This window comes from Rhinoraja longicauda, chromosome 13, assembly GCF_053455715.1.
Source record: "Rhinoraja longicauda isolate Sanriku21f chromosome 13, sRhiLon1.1, whole genome shotgun sequence".
Lineage (NCBI taxonomy): Eukaryota > Metazoa > Chordata > Chondrichthyes > Rajiformes > Arhynchobatidae > Rhinoraja > Rhinoraja longicauda.
This window is the reverse complement of record NC_135965.1, coordinates 5,115,845-5,130,271: the sequence shown is the minus strand read 5'-3', so window position 1 is coordinate 5,130,271 and position 14,427 is coordinate 5,115,845. Positions and strand designations below refer to the sequence as shown.

The window sequence follows — 14,427 nt, the reverse complement described above, 5'->3', positions numbered from 1 at the left end:
CAAGACTGCACCTGATGTATTTGGTACAGTTTTGGTCACCTTATTCAAGGAGGAAATAACTGTTATACAGAGATCACAAAGATGATTCACCAGATTGATTCCTGATTTGAAAGGAGAGTGAGTGGAGCAGGCTTATAACCTCCCCAGTTTGAAAGAATGAAAGATCTTAATGTCACAAAATTCTTCCAGGGCATGCCAGGCTAGATGCAGGAGCAGCTCTCCCCTGCCTGAGTCTGGAATCAAAAGAAGGGTAGTCCCTGAGGACTGGAATTCCATTCATATCCAGAAAGATCAATGATTAAAGGCTGAACATGTGCTAAAAGCAACATGACCTATCCCTGTATTCTTAAACAGATAACATGGCTCACACAAGGAGAGAACTCTTCCTTAAAAATGAGCATTAGCAATAAAATTATTATGAAGAAACACATGATGTAATTTTTATTTCATGGTGAAACTATGCTAAAATAATAGTTTATAAAAGCTGGCATGGATACAATGAGAAGTGTACTACCATGCTGTTTTAGCTTACTTTAACCATTGTACATTTCATAAGTATAAAAGGACAAAAAGTGGCCGACCAACAGACTAGATTTAAGTTTCTTATCATGATAATTGTAAAATATTTATAAATAACACCACAGATCTACTCTAATATTATGTTTTCTTTAATTGAAAATAGCATTTTAAATGCTTGTTGCAATTTTATTTCTCCACACAACACACGTTTAAATAGACTTTTCCTCTGTCATAGTCATTAAAATCATCTTTAGTAAAAAGGAATGTGCAACTTTTTCATTCAAAACCTCTGGGCTAAAGTAGATTTAACACACAACACATATCTTTCAGTCATAAAGTGCCCTTTATTAGAAAATAGCATCAGATAAATCCTTATGATCTAAACACTTAGTCCAGGAAAAATTAAATTTATTAAGAAAAGTATACGTTGAAAATAAATTACAAAGATCAATGACAAAGATCAATGACAATGAAATATCAGAAGGTGGACAAAACCATGAACATATAGGACAGCAAGCAGACTCATTTCCCCAGTCTACCACAATGTATTCACAAAACACCAACATTTACAATATTCACAATTTTAAAAAACTAAGGTAGCAGAACTGCATAGAAACAATGTACATTAGCATTAAAGACCCAGCCTGACCTTAAAAAAAAAAATGCAATTCATTCTGTGAAAAATAGAACCAAAGAAAGAGTAATTCTTCCCTGAAATAACAATGTCTTTTTGTTGGGATTCACACTCAATACTATCCCTTCTGAAGTACTGCTATTGAAAATTGTGGCAGTTCCTTTAGAATAAAGCATGCCATACCTTCCAAATAAACAAATGAGTGCAACGGAGATCTCATAATGTGATTTTTGTATTTCGAAAGCTTGAATTGTCTCTGCAAAGGAAGAAGAGAGAATGCATTATGTGACTCTTTGTAATTACATCTCTGCGTGAGATTTTAATTACATATGAACTACAAAGAGTTACAAATATTATGCTTTATGGTATGGAATTACATCTCGGTATGAGAGTTTAATTACAGGAAAGCTACCGATGATTACAATATTAATGGATTTAAAATGCATCGAGTTTTGAGTTTAAAAAAATGAATGTTTCAAATTTTTCAAACAATACTCAGCAATAAATCAAATTCACATATGCTAGAAGGGCTGTATTGAAAGATGCCATACCACATGGACTATTGGACTAAAAAAGTTCTTTATAATCAAACCTAAACAAATAATGTTTCAAATTTGCACGTGGAATAACCTAATCTGTCATCTTAATTATTTCCATGCATACATAATTCAGGCATCTCATGCAAGGGAGGGCATCAGTTGTTGTACCAAAATCTGACATAATAGTCCACATTTGATTACGACACAGGTCATTCGGCCATCCAGTCTCTTCTGGCTCACTGACCAATTCCATTCCCCAAATGATTTTCTCTGCAACCTGTTCTCCCCCTAATCACATCACATGGATAGGCAGGGAATTGAGGTATATGGATCATGTGCAGGCAGATAAGTTTGTCTTGGCATTATGTGCGGCACAGACATTGTGGGCCGAAGGGCCTGCTCCTGTGCTGTACTGTTCCATGTTCTACACCATTGATGACTTCCACCCGAAGATTCTGCTATTCATCTACACACTATGGCAATTTAAACCGACACCTTTGGGAGATGAGAAGAAATTGGTGTACTAAAGATCACCAATGTGGCCACAAAATGAAGTGTAAATCAGACAGAGAGCATCGGAAGTCAAGATTGAACCCGGGTCATTGGAGCTGTGAGGCATCACCTTGATTAGCTGTGTCACTGTTAGTATTGCAAAATTACAAGAGCAATATTGTTGTTGTCCTTGAGAATACCTAGGGACCATTGGAGCTATTAGCATGACATGAGAACACAGAACAAGCTTTTGGTCATCTTCATAATTTTTGAGTGTGTGAAATGTTGTTCAATATTACAGGATTAAAACTAAAGAAATCTGGCACAGCTTCAGATTATTGCTGAAGACGGAAAGCCTGGCTAATGCAAATGCGAGGCTTCACAAAAACTGTTTAGAAAGTTTTTACTCAAACTTTGAATGATAGTGGAGGTCCAGAAAGTAGGTGATGAAAGTAGGAGAGAAATCAGAGTGGAGGGAAATTAGGTAGTATCACTGAAAGTCTCAAGAAGGGTCTCGACCCAAAACGTCACCCATTCCTTCTCTCCTGAAATGCTGCCTGACCTGATGAGTTACTCCAGCATTTTGTGAAATAAATACCTTCGATTTGTACCAGCATCTGCAGTTATTTTCTTACAATATAGTATCACTGAGAGGATGGCAATGAGAACAAAAGGGCTCCAGAACAGCTCGTGGTACTTCAGAGATATTGGTGTAGCAGTGGGGAATGGAAACAAAGACAAATTATGCAACAAATGAATGTCACGTTGCTGGAAAATGATATCATGTTTAACAATTTTGAGGTGCTGTTATCCCATACTTGTGTGTACTATCACAAAAATGCACTGTGCATGTTCTTCCAGTGCATCCATTATGGTGCGCTGGAACTGACAATAAAATGTTACTTTTTTCACTTTTTCATTCATGTGCTCTCCACAAACAACTGTATCAAATTACTTTGAAATCACCTTTGAGATCTCCTTGCGGAGATCCTCCTCCTCCTTCCTCCTTCAGGTCACCAATCTAAAATTTATATTTAGGAAAGACTGGAATTATCCACAAACATGTTTACGAATACAAATCCAGACACCTTTTTCTTAATATAAAACATATGGGCCAGAATGTTATGTTAGATCATTATCATTACAAGTTTAGCCAGATACAAACAATATCATTAAAAAGTATATTTGTGTAGTTAAAGGAGTTGATTATAAACCAATAGAATTACTTCAGAAAAAGATATTCTAGGAATAAAACAAAATCCTGGAATCAATTTGCAGAAATATTTCTAGGTACCCAAGGACAATTTGATCTTGATATAATTCATGACAGGAAATAGTTCAGCATTCTTTTCCTCAGCATACATAAACAATAGCTAGTTGAAGATTATAATGATAGAAATCTGAGTGTGCAGGGAAATCCAATTCACAACGGGAATACAGCAAGCATGAACTAGAATTTAAAACATGAAAGGATCTAATTTTGTACATTCAAGAGCTTCAGGCCAGTTGGAGATGTGCAAAATGGAGAGCAGAGCAAGCACACGTTTTTTTTTAAATGGGTCGTATAAAACAGAGAAAAAAGGACCACAGAAATCAAATTTAAACCGTTACTCCTTATTCGATGCCAATAAATTGGAACATTTTCTGCCCCATATTTTCAAGAAATCTGCCAAAGTGACCCTGTAACATCTCAAACCTCCAGAATAAAATGTCTACTGGCATCTTTGAAATAATCCTGAAGTTTTGATGCTTTAACGAATTATTGAAAGACGAGAGTTACAAAGCAATTTTAGGAAAATTCGAATTTAATGGTACTTTTAAACAGAATAATCCATTGCTGATGATGTTTAAAAATTGAAGTGAAAGTTGAAATATTTGTAACATCCAAAATTAAAATACTGTAAATCTAATCAAATTGTGAAACAATGTGATATAAAAGGCACAGCGGTAGAGTTGCTGCCTTACAGTGAATGCAGCGCCGGAGACCCGGGTTACATCCTGACTATGGGTGCTATCTGTACGGAATTTGTACGTTCTCCCCGTGACGTGTGTGGGTTTTCTTAGAGATCTTCGGTTTCCTCCCACACTCCAAAGACGTACAGGTATGTAGGTTAATTGGCTTGGTAAATGTAAAATTGTCCCTATTGGGGGTAGGATAGTGTTGATGTGCGGGGATCGTTGGTCGGCGCAGACCCGTTGGGCTGAAGGGCCTGTTTCCGCGCTGTATCTCGAAACTAAACTAAACTAAAATTGCACTGTTAATGAGTAATTCACAACAGAGTAACTCGGCGTAACTCGGCGGGTCAGGCAGCATCTGTGGAGGAAATGGATAGGCCTCAAATCTTCAAACTGATTGCAGTACAGGGGAAAAAGCTGGAAATAGAGATGAGGGCAGGACAGAGCAGGGCAAGTAATAGGTGTATGCTTTAAGATGATGTTTTATTACTAAATAGTTACTAAAAACACAAGCTCACCTGTTTTTATGATCACTTACAGCTATTAAAACATTTAAATGTCCCAAGTCCTTTTTTAAAATTAGTATGTTTAGAGCTAAGTAAATATACAAAGTAAAAATTGACATTTGCAAAAACAAATTGACCAGTCCAAAATGCAATTTTATTTTTAAAAATCAGAAGATTTGTTATCGAATTTTTTGACATTTGTATTTTGAGAATTGCTTCATGATACTATCATTAATTGCTTAGTCCACTCGAAAATATTCTGCACATGTTCCATTAAGATAGAATTAGCTGATTCTGTACTTTATGAGTGACAATAAACCCAAGAAACTACGTTCAGTTCAGTTTTCCCTTTGGTTTAGCTTTGTTTTTACCTTTTAAAGCAGGAGTCCCTTTGCTTTAGCTTTGTTGTAAGAATCCTATCAAACACCATGTATAATCTGTACATTGCCAGACCATTTATACCTGCAACATTTAAATATTTAAAACATCTTCAAAATAGAAATAAAACATCAGCAAAATAGAAAAAAATGTCTAATTTGTTCCTGAGATCCATTAAATATTACAAGACCTTAAAAGTTACAATCCACTTCTTCCAAATAGTTTTAATATAGAGAAATTCCTGCAGCACAGCTAACCAGTGCAGAGGAAGTATCATTTGTTGGCAAACATGTTATGTGAACCGAAGATAGACACAAAATGTTGGAGTAACTCAGCGGGACAGGACGTTCTTCAGTCTGAAGAAGGGTCTCAACCCGAAATGTCATCCATTCCTTGTCTCCAGAGATGCTGCCTGCTTGCGTTACTCCAGCATCTTGTGTCTATCTTCGATTTAAACCAGCATCTGCAGTTCTTTTCTACACATGCTATGTGAACCATTCCAATTAACAGCATACTACCTCAATTTTGCTACTTGTGCATCTGGAGTTACCTGCTGACCTTTGCTTAAAAACACTTTCTGTTATTATATATTTTTAAGAACAATCTCATCGGAAACACAAATAATCCACTTTTCCACTAATCCACTCAGCTCAAAAGATTGTTAAAAATAAGCATTGCTTTGTTACATTGATTTTCCTCTTAAAAGCACATTTAGTTTCATTTTAAAACCAGAACATTGTAAACTCAGTGATAAATAGACCTATTCTAAGAAAGAAGGCATCAAGAGAAAAATTAGTTTCTGTTAAGCAATAATAAGAAACTTTCAACCACACAAGTTTAGGCTTAAAGATGCTCCGAACTCCAGATCTAGTCGCAGGAACACAATGGCCTAAGTTTCTGCGTGAAAAATGCTGATAGGTAGTTGGGAATTTGCACATGAACAAATTCTGAACTGCAAGACGGATTTTCATTAAAGGTTTTATTGATATTAAAAAAGTTTTTGCTGATTATATCTCACTGCTGGACTCCTCCCCAGCAAAAAAGCATTATCAACACGCAATTTCTGACACTTATGCTGCAGAATATGCCCGTTGACCTTGTGCCCGAGGAGAAATAATGTATTTTGTACATTTTGTTTTCAAACATCATGTTCTAAGCCCATTTGAAACAGAGATTTTGCAACTCCATTCAGTATAATAGCTGTGAGAAAGAAAGGTACATTTTAAGTAATTTAAACAATTAAAACATTTAAATAAATTTAATTCATAACTGTTTCCATACATCATTATTAATCTATATATTATTGTTTGATTAACTTTGAATCAAGCAATATTATAATAATATTTTTGAATGCTTCCAAATGTCAGAGAAGTTAAATGTCTTTGGCTGCCCATTAAACTAGGGATGAGGCTTAGCTGGTTGTCAGTTTTTTAGCAGTGTGATCTATGCTCAATCTAGCTCTGTCCCAGGATAGCCGATGGATCCAGAAAGATCCAGCAAGCCATGCACTCAACAAGAACCATGCGCATCATCAGCATCCGAGAAGAGGTTTCAGGTCTGCTCCTGCGGCTGGATGAAAATAACATCTTCAAAGGGCCTGAAAATACATCAAGGAAAGAAAGGGTGCTTGAGGGAGGGGAAAACAGGGACCTTGCATTGATAAGTACTTCCTGAGAAGTCAATCAAGTCAGTCGAATGAAGTCCAGCGACCGGAGTCTCATCAAAGTTCGCAAGGCATCAGCCCCCCTGATGAAGGAAACTCAAGCACAGTTATGCAGGCAGAGGAAGGTATGATTATTATTTATTTTTTTAGATTTAGAGATACAATGCGGAAACAGGCCCTTCGGCCCACCGAGTCCGCGCCGCCCAGCGATCCCCGCACATTAACACTATCCTACATACACTAGGGACAATTTTTACATTGTACCCAGTCAATTAACCTACATACCTGTACGTCTTTGGAGTGGAGCCCATCCAGCCAAGAAAACCAGCATTGGAGAAAAAGATCAGCAGAAGAAAACCCAGCATGAAATGGCCTGGAGCCTCGGAGAAGAATGGGAGACCTGACCAGTATCCTACTGTAAGGGGTACAGTCGAAAGAAAGCTTGACAAGATGGGGGACAACATCTATGGCTATGGAGCAGAACGATATGGAATAAGGGAGAAAAAGGAAAAGGCACCAGCTTTGAAAAGCAAGTCCAAGGAGATGGAATGCCTGATCCAGGAGAGAAGGCAGCTCACGAAGCAGTGGAGGAAGGCTTCTGATAGTGAGAAGGAGGGCATCAACATTCTCCAGGGAAACATCAAAATCCGTTTAGCAACCCTGAGACGAGCAGAGTACCTGCTGAAATCACGAAAAAAGAAAGAACGAACAAGATCACGCTTCTTCAAGGACCCCATACAAGTTCGTAAAATCACTTTTCACCAAAGAAAAGGGAGGAAACCTGAAAACATCAAGGCAGGAGCTGGACGAGCATCTGGAAAGAATGCATGCGGATGACAAGAGGCACGTGCAGACAGCTATTCCATCGGACATTCCACCAATTGAACAAACAGAGCACCAGATGGACATTAGTCCTCCAAAGTGGAGGGAGGTGGAACAGACAGTAAAGCGGGCAAGAGCATTTTCAGCCCCAGGGCCAAATGGGGTTCCGTATTGACTCTACAAGGGTGCTCCTGATGTTCTTCGCTTCCTGTGGAGGCTAATGAGAGTGGCTTGGGAGAAGAGAATCATACCCAAAGCATGACGCAGGGCAGGAGTCCTGATTCTTAAAGAGAAGGAATCCACTGATATCAGCCAATTCCGCCCTATCATTCTCCTCAATGTAGAGGGTAAGATCTTCTTCAGCGTCATAGCTCACCAGCTATCTGGAGAGAAACAACCTTGTGAATACAACAGTCCAAAAAGCAGGCATCCCAGGGTTCTCTGGATGTCTCGAACACATCAGCATGATTTGGCACCAAATCCAGACTGCAAGAAAAGAGAAGTGTGATCTACATGTCATTTTCCTTGAGCTTGCCAACGCGTTTGGAACTGTCCCTCAGTTTCCTCTGGGCATCCTTTGACTTCTTCAGGATACCAGAGACTATCACAAACCTTGTCAAGGCTTATTTTCAAGATCTGCAGCTCTGTTTCACCATGCCAGACTTTACCACCACATGGCACTGCATGGAGATTGGCATAATGGCAGGGTGTACCATCTCCCCATTGATTTTCACCATGGCAATGGAAGTCATCATAAGGGCCTCCAAGTGGGTGGCGAGCAGCTGAAGTCTGGAGCCGGTCTACCACCCATCAGGACCTACATGGATGACATGACAACCATAATAACAACAGCACCTTGCACCAGGCGCCTAGTAGGGAAGCTTCAAGAGAACATCACTGCGGCCAGAATGAAATTCAAGCCATCCAAATCAAGAAGCATTTCTATAATCAAAGGCAAACTGACAGATCAGAGGTTCTTCATTGATCAAGAACCTAACCCAACTGTGTCAGAGAAGCCAATCAAAAGTCTAGGAAGAAAGTATGACTGAACTGAAGGAAACTGATCAGGCAAATGAGCTTAGGCAAGAAATCATCAAAGGCCTGGCGAACATCGACTGAACCATGCTGCCTGGAAAGCTGAAAATCTGGTGCCTGCAGTTTGGGTTACTACCTCGCCTTATGTGGCCACTAACCATGTATGACATCACCCTCACAAGAGTCGAGAAGATGGAAAGAACAATCAGCTCTTTTGTGAGAAAATGGTTAGGTGTTCCTCGATGCCTGAGCAGCGTAAGCTTGTACGGTCAGGGATTACTCCAGCTGCCTCTCTCTAGCCTCACAGAGGAGTTCAAGTGCACTCAAAGTCAGACTAGAGATGACCCTGGCAGAATCAAGGGACACTGTCATCCGAGCTGCTGCCCCAACCCTGGCAACAGGAAAACAGTGGACGGCTAAGAATGCGACACAGCAGGCAAAATCTGCTCTCCACCAAGGCAACATGATTGGGCAAGTCCAACATGGAAGAAGTGGCTTGGGGCTTGGCAGAAAATGACTTTGCTGGATCAAGGCATCCTCACTAGAGCGCCGGAAGTTGGTCACGGCTGAAGTCCGCCGACAGGAGGAGTCGAGTAGGTGTGCCAAGGCTGTGCCGCAAGCTAAACAGGGTCAGTGGATGAGATGGGAGAATGTGGAAAAGCGGAAGATCAGTAGGATACATTTCCTCATTCGGGCAACCTATGATGTTTGTCCTAGCCCTAAAATTCTCAACCAATGGCTGGGCAAAGATCCATCATTCAACACCAGCCATGCTTAAGCACAACCTCACTGGGTGTAAAGTGAGCCTCTCCCAAGAATGGTACACCTGGAGACATAATCAAGTGCTCAAATGCCTGTCAGCGACTCTGGAAAGCAGGAGAACAACCAACAATGCCTTGCCGCCCAAAACAACCAACCCAGTTATGCCAATTGACTTTGTTCGGAAAGGGAAATAAAGGCAACGGAAACTTCCACCAAGGACCAGGTTTGGAGGCAGCCCGGGACTGGCAGATGCTGGTGGACGTGAACCAAAGGCTTACGGTTCCATCAAAGATAGCCATCACCAACTTGAGGCCTGATCTTGTCCTCTGGTCAAACTCTCAGCGCATGGTGTATTTTGTGGAGCTCACAGTCCCATGGAAGGATGCTGTGCAGGAAGCCTTCGAAAGAAAGAAACTGCAATATACAGAGCTTGCAGCGGAGGCAGAACAGCGGGGCTGGAGAGCAAAGATCTGCCCAGTGGAAGTTGGATGTCGGGGATTCGTGGCAACATCAACCGTAAGACTGATGAAGGACCTGGGCATTAGCGGACAAGCCCTACGCCAGGCCATCAAGGAAACATCAGCATGGCAGAGCGGAGTAGCCAGTGGCTCTGTCTGAAGAGGAAAGACCGCATCTGGTCTCCCAAATAAGCCGGCTAGGCAGATGCAGAGGGCGTGGTTCTGGGACGTCAGAACGCACTGCTGAGCCTACTGGAGACATCGTGGGCCCAGTCAGCGAAACGTTGATGAAAGTAGGAGCCCACTTGATAACCCCAATGACGTGTCTGCCCAGCCTTTCTCAACATCGGTGGAGCGTAGGTGAGTGCTTAAGCCTTCCATCACCACCGGGAGCAGGTTAAGAGGTGGCACTTTGGATTTTAACATCACGTTCTGTGTATTTGAAAACATACCGCAAAGGACATTGCTGATGAGGTTGGAGGAAGTTTGCTGAGGAAACTGCGGTTGGAAGAAATATTAAAATAATTGTCTAGTTAGCAAGAAGGTGGGCTGTGGTTCTGCATTTGTTAGGACATAAGCACACACATCTCAAAATTATGGGGTGCTAGTTAAGCACTGTACTCAATTGAACTTTATAAACCATCCTGTTTATAAGTCGCTGATGGTGGTTTCCCAAAAAAAGACACCAGTGCTGGAGTGACACAGTGAATCAGGCAGCATCTCTGAAGAACATGGATAGGTGATGTTTCAGGTCTGGACACCTCTTCAGACTGATTGTAGTAGGGGGAGAAAGCTGGAAGAGAGGGGGAGTAGGACCAAGCCTGACAAATGATAGGTGGGTACAGGTGAGGAGGCCTTTTGATTGGCAGATGGTTGGACAAAGGCCAAAGATGAAAAGACAAAAAATGCGAGATAAGGGTAGAAAAGGCATGAAATGTGAAGCCTGTGGCAAGTACACAGGGGCAAATGGAAAAAGGGGTGTGCATCCAGGTGAGGCACAAGGAAGAGAGCGGAAAAAGGGGGAGGGAAACCGTGTTACCCTATATTGGTACAAATTCAACCCAAATGGTATGAACATTGAATTCACCAGCTTTAGATATACAAATCTCCACCCCACCCACGCCCCCACTTTTCTCCCCCCCCCCTTCTTCCTTGTGCATCACCTGGATGCGCACCCATTGCTCCCTTTCCCCTTCCACCTGTCCCCTTCTTCTGGCTTCATATTTATACCATCCTCACCTCTCACCTTTCGTATTCTCAGCTCTGGCATTTTTTTCAACCATCTGCCAATCAAAAAACCTCACCTGTATCCACTTATCACTTGCCGGGCTTTGTCCCACCCCCCTCCTCTTCCAGCGTTATCCTCCCTGCTGCAATCAGTGATCGATCTGCTCCCGAGCCTCACCTCCGCAGCATTGATCCAGAAGATTGTGCATGCTAGTTCACCTTCACTATATATATATAGCGTCACATTCATATATCATATCATATATATACAGCGCGGAAACAGGCCTTTTCGGACCACCAAGTCCGCGCCGCCCAGCGATCCCCGTACATTAACACAATCCTACACCCACTAGGGACAATTTTTACATTTACCCAGCCAATTAACCTACAAACCTGTACGTCTTTGGAGTGTGGGAGGAAACCGAAGATCTCGGAGAAAACCCACGCAGGTCACGGGGAGAACGTACAAACTCCTTACAGTGCAGCACCCGTAGTCAGGATCGAACCTGAGTCTCCGGCGCTGCATTCGCTGTAAAGCAGCAACTCTACCGCTGCGCTACCGTGCCGCCACTATTCACTATGCATGCTGCACATTCCACATACGATCCAGTCCGGATCTTCACCCCCACCTTGATTATATACGCTGCCGGTCGCTGCCTTCCAGGCAGACCGCAACCAGACTGTGAAGACGATAGCACGTATTGTTACCTCCGCTTGAGTACAAATAAACTATGAGTTGCAACTCTTGTGTATTGGCATGAATACACAACATGGTGTCAGGAGTTCTAGACCCACTACCACTGCTTCAGTTTTGCTTTTTTTTTTTTTGCTTAGTTTGTTTTGATTTACTGTCTCACTATGGCTGGAGCATTTCGCAAGCCTGACCCACTCGTATTTGATGGCGACCTCGCTGAACGCTGACGCATCTTCGAGGAGGATTTCAGGATCTATATTCAGGCAGCACATCATGCTGCACCTCCAGCTACTCGTGCTGCTATTCTCCTCAACCTGGCGGGCAGTGAGGCCATTCGCCATGCTCACCGGTTCCACTACGCACCGGCCCGGATAACCCCCGCAGGCGTTCAGGTCCCGGCGGAATCTATGGAGGACCCGGACTGCCTCCTGACAAGGTTCCGACAGCTTTGCGAGCTGCGCTCGAATCTCGTTATGGAGTGCCACAGATTTTTTACTCGCAACCAGAAGCAAGGTGAGCCTGTTGAAGCTTACATTAGCTCCCTGAGATATATTGCCAGCCGGTGCGTGTTCGACAATTTGTGTGACAGTCTCGTTCGGGACAGACTGGTCTGTGGCATCCTAGATGACAAGGTGCGTGATGAACTACTACGTGATGCTGACCTCACCCTAGAGGTGGCTGAGTATCGTTGTCGAGTTGCTGAGCTAACTGCCTCACACACTAAATCCTTGGGGCCGGGACCCCACTCTGCATTTGATGTGAATGTTGCCGGCACATCTTACCGTGCTCAACGCCCACTTTCTGAAGTGCCCGGCAGATCCTGTGCCGGTCACATCAACAACTGTAGTAACTGTGGGGGCTCACACGCTGGGATCGGGAGCAGTGCCCTGCATTTGGGAAAGTCTGTAATTACTGCAAACGTAGAAACCATTTTGTCCGCTGCCATCGTTCGCGTGGGAACAGAGTCGGGACAAAACAGTCGGTACATCTGCTACAGCCAGAGCCGTCTCACGCAGCACCTGCACCACTCCCTGTGTTTAACGAGCATGACCTAGCTGCTATCAACGGACTGAATATCAATATACATTCCTTATCAGACCCATCTGCAAAACATCTCGATCCCATGGTCACCCTCCTCATTAACGGAGTGCCTGTTACTGCAAAGCTCGACACAGGGGCTCGCTGCAACGTTATCACCTTATCAGAGCTCCACAGGATTCGTAATGCCAAGGGCATCAAGCCAACCATGGCCTCACTGCTTCCCCTTGGAGGAGGCTCAATCAAGCCCGTCGGAACTGTTGAGCTGCAGTGCCAGCTAGCGTCCCGTGTTCACAAACTGTCTTTCTTGGTTGTCCGGGAAAACGCTCCTTCCCTGCTAGGCATCGACTTAGGCTTGGTTGCCTTCGACTCGGTGGTCCATCAACTGGGTTCCGCACATGCCCCCGCCCAGCGATTCCTCTCGCAGTATGGTGAGCTCTTTAACGACAAGCTCGGCAAGCTTCCGGTCATGTACAAGATCACCATCGACCCAGAGGTCTTACCGGTCGTCCGTCCCGCCCACCGGATTCCCCATGCTATGCGGGACCGCGTGCTGAGTGAACTCAACAGGATGGTGGATCTGGGAGTGATTGCCCCTGTCACGGACCCGTCAGACTGGGTCTCCACCATGGTGGTTGCTTCTAAAAAAAACACGGAGGAGATACGGATTTGCATTAATCCCAGGGATTTGAACACCGCCATTAAACGGCCACACTATCCCATGCGCACGGTGGAAGATGTCGCAGCGCAACTGGGCAAGGCGACAGTTTTCTCCGTCCTCGATGCAAAAAGCTCCTTCTGGCAGATTCCGCTAGATCACAACTCCTCCAAACTGACCACTTTTTGTACACCGTTTGGACGTTTCAAATTTTTACGTATGCCCTTCGGCATAAACTCAGCTAGCGAGGTGTTTCAGCGCACCGTGGAACAGCTATTTGCCGGATACCCCTGCTCGATTGTGGTTGACGACATCCTCGTCGCCGGTCAGAATGTCGAGGACCATGACGCGAATCTGAAGAAAGTCCTCGACCGCGCCAAAGAGATCAATCTCAAGCTCAACCCGCTTAAGTGCAAATTCCGGGTGAGCGAAGTCAACTACATGGACCACATATTCACGAGCGCCAGTCTCAAACCCGATCCATCTAAAACGATCGCGATCAACGAACTGCCAGCGCCCTCCGATGTGACCGGTCTGCAGCACTTTCTCGGAATGGTCAACTACCTGGGAAAATTCATCCCGAAGTTTAGTGAAATATCTGCCCCTTTACGCCTACTAACTCACAAAGACACTGTTTGGGGCTGGCATGAACAGCAACAGAGAGCGTTCGACACTCTGAAACAACAGATGTCTTGTGCCCCCACTCTCGCGTACTACGATGTCAAGCTGCCCATCACGCTGTCCTGCAATGCCTCGCAGTATGGACTGGGTGCCGTCTGCCTTCAAAACAGCGGTGACGGCCACAGACCTGTTGCCTACGCCTCTCGTACTATGACAGACACAGAACAACGATATGCGCAAATCGAAAAAGAGCTGCTAGCGGTCGTCTTCGTTTGCAGAAAATTCAATGATTTCATCTTCGGCAAGAAGGTCACGATCGAAACAGACCACCAGCCACTCATTAGCATTGTAAGCAAGCCAATACACGCCGCCCCTGTGCGGCTCCAGTGGATGATGCTGCAGCTTCAGAGGTACGACATCTTTCT

The 14,427-nt window shown here is 43.6% G+C and overlaps 1 protein-coding gene across 8 annotated transcripts in view; it reads right to left on the bottom strand.

Moving 5' to 3' along the window:
• eif4e2 (eukaryotic translation initiation factor 4E family member 2) overlaps nucleotides 1-14,427 on the bottom strand; it is a 400,744-nt gene that overhangs the window by 336,062 nt on the left and 50,255 nt on the right. The window contains exons 8-9 of one of the 8 annotated variants that reach the window (XM_078410242.1): nucleotides 3,151-3,205; nucleotides 1,337-1,409 (exon numbers count right to left, since the gene is read on the bottom strand). The exons of 2 other annotated variants lie outside the window; for them this stretch is intronic. In XM_078410242.1, the coding sequence (XP_078266368.1) occupies nucleotides 1,337-1,409; nucleotides 3,151-3,205 (128 nt within the window). Of the gene's footprint in view, nucleotides 1-678; nucleotides 1,410-3,150; nucleotides 3,206-14,427 lie in introns of those variants that run through there. 5 more of the 8 variants (XM_078410244.1, XM_078410241.1, XM_078410249.1 and 2 more) reach the window with 5 other exon arrangements.